Consider the following 16,323-nt stretch of genomic DNA (forward strand, 5'->3'; position numbering starts at 1 on the left):
CCTGGCATATTCCCTGGATTGTCATGACTCCAAGAATGTTGCCTCTAGGCTTTTGTTTCAGGAGGAAATGCATCAAGTAAAAACTTAATACATTTTGAATTGCAAAAGTCCCAGTGAAAATGGTCATTTAAAATATGTGAGTATGCTTCAGTTAGGTATGTAAGTAAGCACCCTGGAAGCATAGGTGCTTATCAGATTAGCTAGACTTCACTGCCAGGTGAAAAAGTGCAACTGTTTAACAACTCAGTATTAATGCGAGACAATTTAGAACAGAAACAAACTATGGGGAAGACCAGGGTATGCAAAATGCAGTTACACAAATTAGACCTTTTCCTGGCCATCGCCATAAATACTCCTTACCTTTATAGTAGTGTGACTATATCTTTGAGCCTAAATAGTAACTACTTTACAGCACTGGGAACACCAATAGGTCAACGCTGCTAAGAGGGAATGTTACCTTTAATTAAACCTGCAGGACTATGTCAGGAGCAAGGCTTTAATGTACTGGCTCCTTTCCTGAAGATGCCTGTTTTACTTAAAGCAAAGCAAGTCTGACAAATAGAAAGGGAAGGTAGGGCAAAGTAACTAGATCACCACCAGTTCTGGATACCCAAACATTTTAATTGGAAGAAAATCTACCAACTGCTGGGCAACCTCATCTTCATGAGTAAGTGGATGCTGTGTAGTCATCACAATAGAAGATTATTGCTTTCTACAAGGGCAGAAACATACAGAGAGAGAGCATTGTAGCAGTCTGCTGCTTCATCACATCAGATGACAAAATAAGAGAATGCCCAGAACTGATGTCAACTTTAACAATAAATGGGAAACTAAATGCAAACCTGTTTTATTTTATGAACAAGCCCGTTTCTAATGAGTCTAAGCAATCAAAAATCAAAACTACCTAAAGTTAGTTACCATTAAATATTTATTTTGCAAAAAATAAATTCATACACAGTTCAAAATGAAATATAAAACTGGTCACGGAACAAAGATATACAAGTTAAGTTCTAGCATCTACTGTAACAAAAATATATCTGTATGTTAAACAAGGTTTGAGAAAATACAGGTACAAATGATTCTGTATCCAAATGTGTGCTGCCCTCTAGATTTCTATGACAAATTCTTTCTGTTCCACTGCATAGTGACCCTTATTACATACATACAAAACCTCACTACAAAAATATACACAAACTATTTAAGAATTGTCTAATAGAAGGTGGGTGAGCACATTCTGATGGGAAGCAAAATAATAATTGCAAAGGGAGATGCCAGTTCCCAGGGAAGAATGTGAAGATGCTGCCAGCCCATGTAATTCATACATCTCACTGTCTACCACTGAAGTCTGTACAGTTATCAAGTCTGACAAAACACAAAATTGCAGATCCCAGGCCCACACTCCTTGAGTAAAAAATCCACATCAGCCTCTGAAGTAACGTTACAACATGCAGTAGATGGCGTTCTTACAATGATGTTGCAGTGTTTTGTTTCTATGCCAAGTGTAATGCACATGTTGACCATCCCTGGCTATCTCTGTGCTGTTCCTAAAGGTCTGTGCCAATCAAGCTCCATGAAAATCCTACCACAAACACTGGAATCATGACATATCTCCAGGAAGGGGAGCCTGGTAATCTTCCTGAGACAGACTGATATTAAACAATACTGTTTCTCTGTTCAAAACTGAACGTACTAGTCAAAGCTATTTTCTTATAATGTAGTTTCCATGATACATTTTTTCAAACACTTTCTCTATCATTTAAATAAATCTCCCCAAAAAGAATAAAGTATTTCCACATCTTTGACAGGGCCTAAAACATGGCTCCAGTTTGGCAACCGGTTGTCTGACAAATCCAAAAACATAAGGAAATTCCAGGCATTTGATTATCAGTTCATCTCCAGCCAGTCTGTCCTCAAACAGTGCAACTTGTGCTGGACTTGGTCCTGCTTTCTTTGTGCAATAAGTTTTCCTGCTAATTTTGGTGAGAATTTTGGATATGGAAAAAGTGCATATTTGAGCCAATTACAAGCAAGACCACAAGGCCCTTGAAATATCTAAATCAACAGAGCGGACGTAAAGATTAAGCCTTAGTTTATATATATCCTCTGTTATAGTCAAACAGAAGTGTTCGTGGAATATTAGCATGGTGAGCTACAGCATTTTGAACGTTGTATTCCAGTCCTATTGCTGCATTTCTACTTTCCAATCATGGATTTCAGGTGTTCTAGTTTGTATTCCTCAATGAAGTCCTCCACAAGACGCAATGCATTAATTTTCACCAACAGAAGAATCACGTCTCTTGTTTCATCGCTGATAAAAAAAAAGTGTAACATTCAAGTATATTACCTCTTCTGTATACGTTTAGCTTATATACAGCTTATCTGGATTTAAAAAGTATGTTAAATAAATTTGAATTTGTTGTTGATTAACAGCTCTGACTCACCTTTCAGTGTAAACAGCTGACAATGCAGTCATACAAAGCCTCTTTAAAGTGCACTATGTCTTTATTTAGGCACAAAGCAGCTAATAAACCCCCCCATCAAAGACACAATAATATACAATGCATTCCGAAGAATGCCAGACTGATTACCTGCAGTTACTTCTGTACAGGGTACGCGCAGATTGCAACAAATGCTGGCTGAAATTCACCAACTGAGGGAGAGTCGAATCACTCTTGAGGTCTTGGAACCATCTTCCTGGGAAACACGCAACCACCTGTGCAACCAAGAACATATTTTGCAAAGATCAAACATTCCTTTAACAGTGTTAACTCACACTCTGCTTTCTGTGAAAGGTACGTTTGTTTCCTCTTTCCCTGGTTCTGCGGTTGTAGTTAGTAAGGAGTTCTGTCAGATGTAGAGCCAAGTATCAGCACAATGGGCTATGGCTGTTCTCGGCACACACAAGAGCTTTGAGGAATTACAGGCAGAAGTTTGTTGTAAGGATTGTGTGCATCGTGTAAGGAATGTCAGGATGGTACACAAAGTACTAAGAAAGCAGTACACAAAGTACTAGGAAAAGCCTTTCAGCACCTTTTATTTTGCCTCTGTTCTTCATTTGCAAGCATGTATTAAAAGAGACTACATAAAGACATCTTTTTTCTCTTGACATAAGACACTGTTAGTTATTGTCAGTTTGAACTCCTGACCTTCAGAGCATATTAGCACACACTGGCATTAGGAAAAACCACTTGCTCATATTAATCCCTCAGGTCAGCGAATCAAAATCTACACAGCTGAAAGAGGCTCTCATCCTTTTCCCCAACAGCGCCAAAGGATTAACAGATATGACATTTTGTTGCTAGAGGAATAAACCCTCTAGCGACTAAACTTACATTAATTACAGCATTAGGAAAATGCCTATTCTGGAGCCAAAAGCTAAACTGCCATTCTCCCTTTTAGAAAGAGTTTATTCTACTCTCCAGTGGTTACAACTTGGAAACAAGAATTAGCATTTCCCCTTCTCCCAGCTATGGCAAGCTCTAACTCTGGAGTAGGACATCAACCACTGGCATTTTCAATTTGTGATGACTGAATGCAGCTTTGTTTGCCCGATCTTTCCTACATGCACTCTCACAGCATGCTTCAGCCAGAGAGGGTACAAGCCCTGTAAACTCCAAGTCTGACCCAGACTCCAGTGAAGTCAATAGAAGTCCTTTGATTTCTTCAATGGGCTGTAAAACAAGTTTTAAGGTGATGCTGATTAAATGGTTAATTACCCAGGATGCTACAGCCAGCAAAAATGACCTGCTTTTTTAGTGACTCACACCAATATAAGAACTTACATTTTTTCACAAGGATATTTACAGTGAAATGCAGGCCCCCTTGAAAGCAATGGTGAAATAATCATTAAGGTAAAAGGAGACAGTTTTTCACCCAAAGGCATTTTCCTTTGGACTGAAGCATTTTCCAAGTAGAGTTACTGACTCTGACTGAAGCTATTCCAGAAGATTTTTTTTCCAACATGACGTAACGTCATTAATTGTACTGTTCAACCCGTTCACAATATCAGTCTCCCAGATTGCTTTCAATAGTCACCGAGAGATCAATGCCAATTCTGGTAGACTCCCAGCCTACCCAGGAGGGTTGGCAACTCTGTTTCCAAGGCAGGTCAAATTATGGTTCGAACATACCAGCTATGCCTTTTCTAAAGCTATCAACAGCTTTTAGTGTTATTTTTAAAACTATAAAAGCTGAATGGTTTGTTATTTATCTTATCTTCAGACACTGCTGCCTTCATCATAAACTATAAAAATTTTTTACTACATATAATTTTTACCTTGTTACATTTTTCTATATTATCTGGTCCAGATGGTGCATTAAGGAGTATTAAAAGAAGGTAACGATTCAGCAGCTTGCTTAGTCCAAGTTCATGTAGTGTCTCTTCTGGTACAATCCCATCCCAAAGAAGAATATTACGTAATAACTAAAATGATCAAGAAGTGTAGAATCAGCATAGACAGTGGAAGGTGGTAATATGAAATACAAAACTATGATGTAGATGTTTATACATTTTCATGAGAGAAGACCTCTGAACACATGTGGGTTAGGATTTTCCTTACAGGTTCTCTCAACTCAGCCTTTTCCAAATTAAAAAAAAATGCTGCTGTGTTAATTTGGAAACACAGCCACTGAATTGCACGCTGACATCAGTGCTGGTGTCTGTGGTACGGAGACCCTACAATCACTTAAGTGATTCTTAACCAGGGACTGTGGCATCCTGAGGCACTGCAGCATCCCTGTAAGGATGCTCTGCCACCTGGGCACTGTGGAAGGAGGTAAAGTGCTCCTCCCCACATCTAATACCTTGTGCCTGTTTCAGCCCCTCATGGACAAGTGGTGCTTGCAGCTGCTCCTAAGCACTGCCACTGTTGCCCTCCCCTGCCCTCTGACAGTTCCCTTGCCAGCCACCCCATGGTCTGAGCAGCATGCTCTGCTGTGGGCAGACAGACTGATGGGCAGAAACAGGGTTGCAGATCAACAGTTTTCAGTCCAGCTTATTCCCCCCAGCCCCCAAACTCCTCCTAGAACCAGTAGAAGGAGCCACGGGTACAGATGGCTCCAATCGTGGTGGTGTGAGACCTGGAGGTTAGAAGCCTGGCCAGCGAAGCTGCCCTTGCTCCCTCATGTACAGACCAGGGGCAGGGAGAAGGTAGATGGCAGAAAGAGGACACCAGCTAGATCAATGGTTCTCAAGTTTTTCAGCCTCAAGGCTCCCTCCAGAATTTCCCTGAATTTAGTTTCTAGCTTAGTAATTCTCACCCAGGGCGCTGCTAAAGTCAGAAAAGTTCTGGAGGGGTGGCTGAAGCTAACAAGCTTGACAGCCACTGAGTTGAGCACAATTTGGAAACACAAACACACAATATAAAGACCACCAGACCTTGTTGGTCCTCATAAGTAGGCTTCTGAAGTGAATTATGGGAGGGGAATTATGCAGGGTAAGAATAGTTGGCCAGCTCAGAGGGAGACTTGCCATTTGAGGCAATGCATAGTTAAGCACAGTAAATACATGGCACATTCTTAAATAAGTCTTTCTAGGCTTCATAAAGCACATATTCTTCAAGAGGGTGCACCATCTGTTCCAGTGCAACCTTGGATCCCTTGAGTGTGTTTTAACATTGACAGTGCCCTCATCCTCCTGCTTTACCTATGGCGAGTTAAGGTGTTGTGTTGATGTTTTCAAGCATTGTGCCTGATAAGTTGTGCAAGAGGGATGTGTGTGCAGTTTTAAGAACAGGTTAGAAAAATACCTGCATATGATGGTTGAGAGAGGGATAATCCTGCCTTGGGCAGGAGGTTAAACTAGATGGCCTCCTGGGTCCCTTCCACTTCCAGCCCTACTTTTCTGATACTATGAACACGCCAGCACCTTAGATTTCCAGCATCCCTGATAATATGTTTTGTAGCTGAGATTAAGCATGACTCAATTAAACCTGAATGATTTTTCAACTGGAAATTATGTACATCTTGATTACCTTTACAGCAGACCAAAACTGCCTTTCTTGGAACTTCGAATGTGGCGATAGTCTGTCTTCCACTGTACTGGTCATGGACAGAACAAAAAGGAATATATAAAATAACCTTTTCACAGCATTTGCTTAGAGAAATTGTTTATCTTTTCTGTGTGCTCCTGGATGTTAATTTTAGTACACCTTTAGCAAACAATGAGGCTTGCAAAAAGAAAATAGGTCTTTAGCCCACCACAAAAGAGCCTTTTTCAACTGAACGGGCTAAAACTGCCAGGCAGTTTTAGCAATGCATTTCTCCCAACACAGGGCTACTCTAATCGTACATCTTTCCTGGAACGAGATTGCTTTCATCCCAAACTGAGAAATGCACAGAACCTGCTAAAAACTCTAGAAAATAAGCACAAAAAACAGATTTTTTCTTCCAAAGTAAACAGTCTCAAGGAAGCCATAACAATTCATGGAAGTGAAGTGAAGATGAATCACGGGGGAGAAAAAACAGGCATCCTTTTAACAATCACCAACACGTAAAGCTAGACCAGACTGTGGCACCTGCATGCAACACTTACTTAGAGGAAATTCCTCTAGTGAACAGGACTACTCCTGTGACCAAGCATTCACCCACATGAGTAAGGGGTACAATAACCTAGTACCTACAATTTCCAAGGTATGCTATTTATAGCAAAACTGAAGGTCGACAAAGCCACTGTGTTGTCATTCCTGATGTATGCATGTGAAACCTAGACAGTGGGCAATGCTGTGCTATGAAGCTGAACCACTTTTACATGGACTCCCTCAAGTCATCCTTAAAATGCTCCATGCTAAACTGACCCAAAGTCTTGGGAAGATCTCGTTCATGATCATTCCACCTGGCGAAGCCTCATCCTTACTAGAGCTATAGGGTACGAGTACAGGAGAACTGCTGAGACAGAGCTGAAGTGTGACAGCACAAATCTCACAACAGCAGCTCGTCTGCTGTTGATCAAACAACCCAAAGCAGGATGTCTTGCTCAGCATGCCACAGACAGTTCAAAGCACAAACTGGCCTGATCAGTCACTCATATCTCACATACTCACAGAAACCAAACCAACCGGTGATGTCATGGTCATCTTCGAATTCAAAGGACGAACAACATTTCAGGAGAGGCTTCTATGCAATTAGCTTCTATTCATGTCCACAGTATGTTAGAACGGCACCTTCCAAGCAATAAAGTGCTATTACTTTATATAACTTACCTTTTAGGATACACAGGAATAAAGACATCTTCCTCTATTGATTTTTTCATTCTTGAAACAACCGAGTTCATCAGATCCTATTAAAAAATGAATTAATAACATACCACTGTCTTCCCACTAGAAAATGTAATACTTCAACTCTCACTTTTAGGATACAATTTTAAAGATGGCGTAGGAATAGTATTTCAAAGGTAAAATACTATGGCTGTGGACAGACATACAATGAACCTTTTTCAAAGTGGAAAGAGGGGACTTACCATCCAAGACTGCAAGTCAGATGAGCCACTGTAACTGTTTCATCTGTCTGCTCTATAGCACTGCAAGTTGTAGCTAAACTGCTACAACCTAAACCTGAATGAAACAGGTTTGAAGTTACAGTGGTTAAGTGTTACAATAGTGTAACTTCTATGTAGAACACAAGACAGAGGACAAAGGAAGCAGTTGCAACAAATCAGTGCTATAATTTTGAAAGTACTTTTACATCTGTCCACAACTTTTTGTTTTATAAATTAAAATCCCTCTATAAAGTAGTACAGCTCACACAAGTATACTCTTTTTAAAGGCTTTCTTTACTTCTACAGTAATTTTAAACTACAAAAACAAAGCTCTGAAGCATCCTCCGATTTTAACAGTTAAAAGTGTTTAAGGTTCACTGTGTATTCTTCAGAAAGTCAAGTGTGAACTAAAAATTCTGGAAAATTCACGTTCGTGGAAGAGCAAAAAAGATTAGTCTTATGATTAGCCTTTTGCTAATAAGAGCTGTGAGTTTTCCAATAATAGTCAGAGCCTGCTTCTGCCCAAAGCAACGGACATCTCCCACTGACTTAAAAATAGATCTGAATCACAGAATCTGTGAGCAAAACAAATGTAACTTAAACCTTTTGCTTGTTACAGATAAGCAACAAAGAAGATAACCAAAGCCCAACTACAAACTGAATGCAGGTAGTGAGAGTAGGAATAGTATCCATGATATCAAATGACTTGAAAATGTCAAAGTATTTTCTTGGCTTTAGAAACTTTTACCTGTTTTGTTTTACTGGATTCTTTTCTAGAAAGGGAATAGTCTTCAAAGATTTTTTTGCACAGTTGTACCAAATTCTCTGTCTGTGAAGTTGACAAAGGATCCCATATATGTGCTATAAAGCCTGAAAATGATATTAATTACATCAGCAACAATGTACAATTCATTCTTTGCTTTGAAAACTTAATTTGCATATATGTATCTATCATAAAAAAAGAAATCAATGCTATTCCATTCTTTATCTCTGCAAAAAGCACATAGTAGAAATGTTTTGAGGGATAAATTTAAGCATACTACATATATATGTGTGTGTGTACACACAGGCATGCGTGCGCATACACACAAGAACCTCCCCCCAGAGCTACTTGTCTAAGGAATGGAGATACAATGCGCTTAGGTTGTGCTAACTACTACAGATAAATAAGTCTACTTTATAAGCTTGCATTTATTTGTCTTTCTGTTTTTTGCAAACAAATACCTTCTCCTACGAAGTTGGGGACATGGTGGCATAACACGTTAAGTAAGCCAGGGATGCTCACCCCCACAGCCCATGGAGCCATGTCATCCAGCCTGTGGGGCTCCCCACAGATCTGAAAATTTGGCAGCAAGGAAGCAAAGGCTGTGTTAATTGTTAATCCCCTACTGCCAAATTTCTGACCCTGGGGGAAGCTCCACAGGCTGGATAACATGGCCCTCCATGCTAGACTGGTCACACGGAGCTGACTGGGGTTGTGTGGGACCGACCTGGACAGTGTTGAGCCCAGTCCCAGCATGCATGGCCAGACAGAGGTAGCATGGGGCCCAATCCTGGCATGTGGACTGGCCCTGTGCTGCTCATCTGGCCTGTAGAGCCAAAAGGTTGAGCACCACTACATTCAGCCATTTCCCCACAGTTTCATTACACTCCAAACTTTTGCCAAAGGTGATGACTTTTAGTCAACCCAACTGAATGGTTCCCTGATCATCTGGGTTGGAGAGTCAAAGGGGACCAGACGTGATCTTATCCATACTGCTACCCTGTGTGCTGCTGGATATAAAAGCTAGCATGCTTTAAGTACATTAACCCAGTGAGACACTAGATTCTGGTGGACCTTGATGAACCATAGGAAGCACTTGCAGATATGCCAGGAATACATTTTTATATCAAGATCACTTATGACCATTTGTAAATTGTCTGGGATCACTACATTCTAATGCATGTGCCTCTACTGCCTTGAGCCAAGAGCCCCAGGCTGAATACGTTCTTCAGGTTCTGTTGCCCAGTTATTACTAGAGAGGGATAAAATGCCATAGGGAACAGGCGTGGGTCATAATAACTATGAGTTTTTCTTTTATATGAATCCCACTCCCTTTCTTTTTACATGAAACCTAATATAAAAAAGATCACCTTCCTACTTACAATGTGTTTAACACCACAGACACATGGCTTCATTCTGAACACCCAGAAAATCACTCCTGTCCCTACCTGCCCCTCCGCCCCCAAGGACTCAAGCTTTACCATTATTAGTACATAAATAATACAGTTAAATAGAAAAAGAAAATTCAAATCTGAGTTGCTTCTCTGTATATAACTACATTAGTGCAACCTCAACATACCTGTAATTTTTGGAAGAATTGTTTTTTCAATGATTGCAGGCAAAACTGTTTGATCGGGGTCGTTCTCTCTCCTTGATTCAGACACATCTTTGGCATCACTAAATTCTGCTACATCTCTGAACCATGGCATTTTTTCCAAGTCTGTGAAATTCTCCTAACAAAAAAGGGTGAGACATCAGGACTACTTAAGACTGATGCAAAGCATTTCTGTCAAAGCATTTTACTGATATGTTTCTCAGTGAGAGTTTTCTTTCAGGACGATAAATAAAAAACAAATGAATTTTCATTTCACATAGGAAATCTAAGCTGAACCACCGAGCCACAGACAGAAAAGATACCAGTTTCAAAGGCAGAAGACCCAGGACAGAATCTATTTCACCCTGTGGCTGAGCAAAATGCAGTTTCAACAAACTAGGAGTTAGGATTGCTCTCTGGATGCACAGATGCCTTCCTGTTCCTACTATAAGGGCACTTACGCCCCTCTACAGGATTAATGTAATTGCTCCATCATTTTAGTCAGGTAACTCAAGAGCTGGCCAAGCTGCACTTTGGTGGTCCACTAGGTAAACAGAAAGACTAGGAATAAAGCTGAAAGTAAAAGACTGGGATTTTCAAAGTGGCCTCAAAGAGTTCAATAAAAACTCTTTGGTTTTTTTGGAAAAGCAGATTTGTTCAAATATGAAGATAACACACTACATCTTTATCAGCTTTTAATGTAGACATTACCATGGTATCAAAGAATGACGAGACAGGAGTACAGTACAATCCCACTTCCTTTACTTCTATTTTATTATAATAATATAAGTTAAATAAGGATGCACCATCAAAACTATTTAAGCTTGTAGATTGATTGTCCAATATTTATTGAAACTTGTAAACTTAGACTGAGGCAGACCCATTTGGGAAAAAAATTCTATTTGTAAATCCTTCACTGCACAGACCCTGTGGTTTCACTCTCCAAGTACAGAGTCTTCAGAAACTACACGTGAACTGGTATATGTGATCAGAAACCAGTTCAAATTTGTAAAACAACAGAAATTCAGGGCGTATAAACTGCTTTCAAAATGGCTGAAAATGGTTTAAGATAAACCTGGATGAATGTAGTATCAGATGTAACTGATTTAGGTTCAATTAGTTTACTGAATTTCTGTCCCAGATCCCGTCCGAATTCAAGTGACCTCACAGTCCGCCAGCATTGTAGGATGCTTTGCACCTCCCCTGCAAGCCCCCGCTTGCAGGGTGGATAGGCTAGCCTTGGCCCAAGCTGTCTGCTCCAGCTAAGCAGGAATGTGTGCTCTACCACCCCCCGGGCCAATACAGGAATGTGTCTGCATTTCCAGAATCAAAAGTGAATGCCTGTTCACTCGCTTATTGGTTCAATCTATGTAGTTTAGACTAACCTGTGAAGATTGACTCAATTCAGCCTTGGGGTTTTTCACTGTCTGTACTTAGCCCTAGTGATGTGCCCCTCAGCTTTCCTCTGCTGCACTGGTGCTGAAGGACAAAGGCAGGTCTCTAAAATATCAAGGACCCAAATCATATAAAGCTTTATAGATCAGAACTGGCACCTTGAGTTGTATATCCATGCAGATGGAATACTACAGCAGCACTGAAAAATGAAAAATCACTGGGGAACCTACCTCAACAGGATTCCAATTAATTAATTGAAGTCGGATTAGTGGATTTAAGAGTTTAGGCAGACATAAACTAATGTAAGCATCGTAGTAAGAATCAGGGAACTTCTCTCTCCATTGCTGGAATTTCAACAGGATATTTCTGATGCTGCAAAAATCCACTTGCACATCTTCAAAGATTCCTTTACTTTCCTGTAAGATATTATCTGTGGATAATATATTTATAAATTGGGGAAACACCAATCACACTAGTGATACAAAAAATAAAAAGTATGCACAGACAGTATTCACAGAGGAGGAATGTGCATGGTAAACTGTGTTTCTCACTTCCTCTAATCCAATTCCACTGAAATTTATTAAAAAACATTCCCTGAGCTGCTTCTAGCAGCTGTCATTTTTTAAAAAAATTATTTCCCCCCCAATAGTATTAGAACCTTTCACGGACACATCTCCCAACAGACAGCGATCAGTCTTGAATTATTTGACAGCTTTAAAATGGCAAATATCTTGAAATAAAGGAAAGGGGAGGTCCCATTTTTTCAAGGCAGGGCTTACTTCAAGCTGCACAGTACTCAAGATATCAGATATTAAAACCACAATGTTATATTAGAAGCTCTATAAATGGATTAGTTATCCTTTTCCTTCCCTTTTCCTCATGGTTATTAGAGGAGCTTGTTTTTACTGTACAGAACCAGTCAGTCCTTATTTTTTTAAAAATTAAAGGAAGAAGACGCAAAACACACAAAACTGTGGTATCATTGCAATAATCCGTATAATTCACTCGTAGCCTAGCCATATGCAAGTCATTTGGCTATTCCAAACCCACGGGGAAAAAATTACAGGAAACCACATCAACATGTGCTTTCCATATCCTTGTCATAAAAACCCCCTGCTAACTAAGAGTCAAACTTGACTGAGAGTATTTCATCACCATAAGTGCAGGACTATTTAATCAAAATCAATTTAGGAGTACTCATTCAAAATAAACTTTCTTTTCAAAAGCATTTTATTTAAAAATGTGAAGGGACTTTGTTCTAAGGCATTACATAAAGGTTGTCCCTCACCTTTGTTCTCCTGGAAATCCATCATCTCTCCTGGAGACAGCTCATCGTCACTGGACATGCCCTCATGGTGATCAGATTTCCCAGAACTCCCTCTTGCTTGTCTTCTCAATCGCCTGTATTTTTGTAACAAATTCCCATTAGTGACCCTTCCATGTACCCATATCCAAGAGAAAACTTTTGTGGTGAAAGAACTGCTTTCACAAAAGTGGCACGAGTTTGCAAAGTATTATAGGCTAAGGTACAGTGTCAAACTCCCTTGCTCTCTCTCCTCCCCCACTGCAAGCCAGATCCAGACCGCGGGGCTTCCTGAGGGGTGGATCCAGACTCACTGACCTGTACCTGTTGCTTGCCCACTGCCACCAAAATATGGCCTCAGTGGGGCTCCACCTCAGAATTTGATGGTGGACCCTGTCCCTGAGTGTCAGCCCTATCCAAAAGCCTCCTAAGCCAGATGACATGGCTCCACAGGCCAGATCTTTGACACCCTTGGCCTAAGGATATAAGATCAGCTCTGAGAAATACAGAGGAAAAATGGCTATTGGGTAATAATCTAGAGTTAAAAGGGTATACAATGGGTCTAGAAATTCAGATTAAAGAAATCAAGATGTCAGTTGCTGGGGATGGATTTTTCTTCTAATTCCTCCATTGTTACCTTTTATCCCCACATGATGAGACATCACCCACCCCATCTTAAGTACTGAAAATTGTGTTCAGTCGCTTCTCCACTAGACTGCACTACTTTTATTGGAGTGCTCTGTTGCATTGTGGGTTATGGGGGACTGTAAATGACACAGCCTGAAAGACCTAGAACTGGAACACCCGAAGGCCACATCCAGCGAAGTGCAGGCGGTATCCAGACACATCTGCAATGCCACATACCGCAAGTTCAGTTGTTCTCCACACTGCAAGGGAGCAGTGCAGGGAGTATTTTTGACCCTTGGATATCCAGGGCTCAAAAAGATGGTGGGGGAAAAAAAGCAGACCAGTGCATGTTGGGGCAGCATGCACTGCTCAGAACCAGAGCCTGGCCGGCTGGAACCATATTCTGGACAGCAGGATTACTGCTGCTGCAGCCCCAGGAGGCACCCAGGACCCCAGGTAAGGCTGCTGGGACCAGCACAATGTTGGCCCCAGCTTCAACTACTCCACCCGGAGTAAACTGTCGTGCAACAGAGGGCACGCGGCACAGGTTTTCCCTGGGGACAACTAGGGAACAAGGGAACCAAATGTCCACATGCATGTGGACGTGGCCAAAGACACTTTTGTACAACAAACCAACCTAAACATTTGGAGATGCAGCTGAACCCCAATTCCCAGAATCTGTGTCTGCTTCAAGAAAAAGTTGAGTGGTTTACATGCAATTGCATGATTCTATTCATAGCTTAGTTGTTCTAAACATTTACCAGAAGGGAAGGTACTTATTGCATCATTTTCATTTATTTTGCAAGTGGGCTAGATTACATACTAGGTTATTTTCATCTTCAGTTTCCATGATTCGCTGACTCTCAATCTACTAACATTATATTGCTCCTTTTATCAGCATTTTGGCAATCCACACAAATTCTTCATACCAATATATTAGGTTCTCAGTCTCAGAGAACAACACACTGATATGAAGATCCTAAATGACCAGAGAATCAGGAACAGGAACAAGTAACAGGAGAAAGTTTGTTTCTAAACAGTCCTATCCTAAGCTTTAAAATGTGGTAAAATTCTTGGGAACAATTCTTAGATATACTACAAGTAGAATTACAAAATATAAGCTTCATATTTAGTTATCCTGCCGTTTGACATGCACTGTAAACAATAGGAAGTTACTCTAACATTGTGTAATGTTCGAAGTAACATGCATTTATGTTTTATAGTCACCTTCGAGCTTCACAGTCTTTCACCTGTGTTTCTTGCTGTGTTTTTTCATCAACTCCCAACCTGTCTTTAGTTGATTTGCTATTCTTACCTGTCAAAGAATAGATATAAAATATTTTTGTTTGTGTTTATTTGTTCTTTGCAGTGTTTAGAAATAGAAGGAAAAAAGAACCTCTTTGCAAAACCTAAACAGTGCCCTCTGCAGTGTTAAAGCACCTGTAAGGACGATGAGAGGTGGCAGTTTCTGAGTACACAGTATTAGGTCAGAGATAAGTATCACATTAGAATACACTTGATAAAGTTAGGGGGGTGTTGCTTCTCAGTATCTGTTGGGAAACAGAAGTAAATGCCTTATTGAGAACTTTGCTGACAGGTGTCAAAGTGGTAGGAAGGGGGAACTGAGTAATAGAGACTTCTTGTAAATGAAAACTTAATCTCTGTAATGTTTATTGCAAATTCAACAAATTATTCTAACTGTTAAACATTATGAATGACGGACATTCATTCTGGAAGCTAGATATGGTGATATAAACCACGGCTAGACTAGTCCACTAACAGTGCTGCCTACCACTGCCATTGAGTATTCACTTTAACTGAGTTCACTCATGAATTGTTCCTGGTCAGATCCTTTGACCCAACAGACAGTGACCTGACTGGCCCAGTCACTTACTGACAGATTTTCTTGCTTATTGTGTGCATGTGCACACATACACACACAGTTTTAATGAAAACAGTTGTAGAAAATCTACAATTTCCTGCTGTGGTATAAAAGGCAATAAGAACTGCTTTTCCATCACATTAAATAAATGAAAGGAGGTAACTTAGTGATAAAAAGGTTTTGCTAGATATTTATGTGCACTCTTATTTGTTAGAGTTGACAGTATTTAAATCTAACTTTAGAGGCAACTACTAAACATAGAGCATTATCCTATCCTTCCTCACTTTATACTTATTGTCAGTCTGCTAGAGCCCATCACAAACAGTTTACTGGCTTAATAGGTCAACGTTTTAAATTCCCAGGCAGCTTTGTGGAATCAAAGTACTGAGCCAATATGATTGATGGTTACTGTAGCTACATGTTTCTGGCATCCATATGTTCAATGGCAGCTTCAAGCACAGCTTTGTCTCTAGAGACCCAAAATGTTATGAATGACAAAGGACAATAAAGAAACGTGCAACAGTCTACAAATGATGAACTGTCATTATGGAAGAAAAGATGTTACAATCTTAATCTTTACTAAACCTATAAGCAAGGAGGAAGGACAAATATGAAGTTGGATAAAATTGTCGCAATGTCTCTTTTCTGTTGCCCTGAGTGAATATCATGGATATCCAAATGCTGTATCCAAACTTCAGACAATTAAAAACAAAATATGGTTGTCATAAGTTTGAAAATGCATGTCAGTATCCTGAATTGTCAAAATTGGGATATGAAACTTGTCTTAGCTCTTTTTAAATAATCAATCATCAATAGCACTGAGATTAACAACACAAGTTCAATTATAATAATTCAAGGTGATTGCCAGAATTAGCTTTTCTCTCTAATATTATATATGGTGTAGAAACAGAAAAAAAAGTGAAGGAAGTTACTAAGTCAGTACAATCTCAAGTTATAATTCAAATAAAACTGGTTTTCCAAAACAGTGAGATGGAAAGAGATTGATGTCATATATCTTGACTTCAAAAAAGCCTTTGATCTGGTATCCTATGATCGCCTCTTGGCAAAACTGGCCAATTGTGGCCTTGGGTCCACCACGATCTGCTGGCTGGGAAATTGGCTCCGTGGTCAGACCCAGAGGGTAGTAGTTGAGGGAAGTCACTCATCATAGTGTCTGTCTTGTGACCAGTGGGGTCCCCCAAGGCTCTGTCCTTGGACCCATATTGTTCAACATCTTCATTAATGATGTGGACATTGGAGTCAAGAGCGGACTGGCCAAGTTTGC

At 40.1% G+C, this 16,323-nt stretch overlaps 1 protein-coding gene across 3 annotated transcripts in view; it reads right to left on the reverse strand.

Annotated features, from left to right (window-relative positions):
• Positions 1-914: 914 nt before the first annotated feature.
• Positions 915-16,323, reverse strand: part of GCFC2 (GC-rich sequence DNA-binding factor 2) — a 44,421-nt gene continuing 29,012 nt past the window's right edge. For 2 of the 3 annotated variants that reach the window (XM_019537303.1, XM_019537302.1), the window contains exons 9-18: positions 14,384-14,471; positions 12,515-12,627; positions 11,457-11,656; positions 9,817-9,970; positions 8,223-8,344; positions 7,200-7,276; positions 5,973-6,039; positions 4,277-4,423; positions 2,589-2,713; positions 915-2,308 (exon numbers count right to left, since the gene is read on the reverse strand). In XM_019537303.1, the coding sequence (XP_019392848.1) occupies positions 2,194-2,308; positions 2,589-2,713; positions 4,277-4,423; positions 5,973-6,039; positions 7,200-7,276; positions 8,223-8,344; positions 9,817-9,970; positions 11,457-11,656; positions 12,515-12,627; positions 14,384-14,471 (1,208 nt within the window). In that variant the 3' untranslated portion in view covers positions 915-2,193. Of the gene's footprint in view, positions 2,309-2,588; positions 2,714-4,276; positions 4,424-5,972; positions 6,040-7,199; positions 7,277-8,222; positions 8,345-9,816; positions 9,971-11,456; positions 11,657-12,514; positions 12,628-14,383; positions 14,472-16,323 lie in introns of those variants that run through there. The other variant, XM_019537304.1, reaches the window with a different exon arrangement.

This window comes from Crocodylus porosus, unplaced genomic scaffold (genome assembly GCF_001723895.1).
Source record: "Crocodylus porosus isolate Cpor-Errol unplaced genomic scaffold, CroPor_comp1, whole genome shotgun sequence".
Classification (NCBI taxonomy): domain Eukaryota; kingdom Metazoa; phylum Chordata; order Crocodylia; family Crocodylidae; genus Crocodylus; species Crocodylus porosus.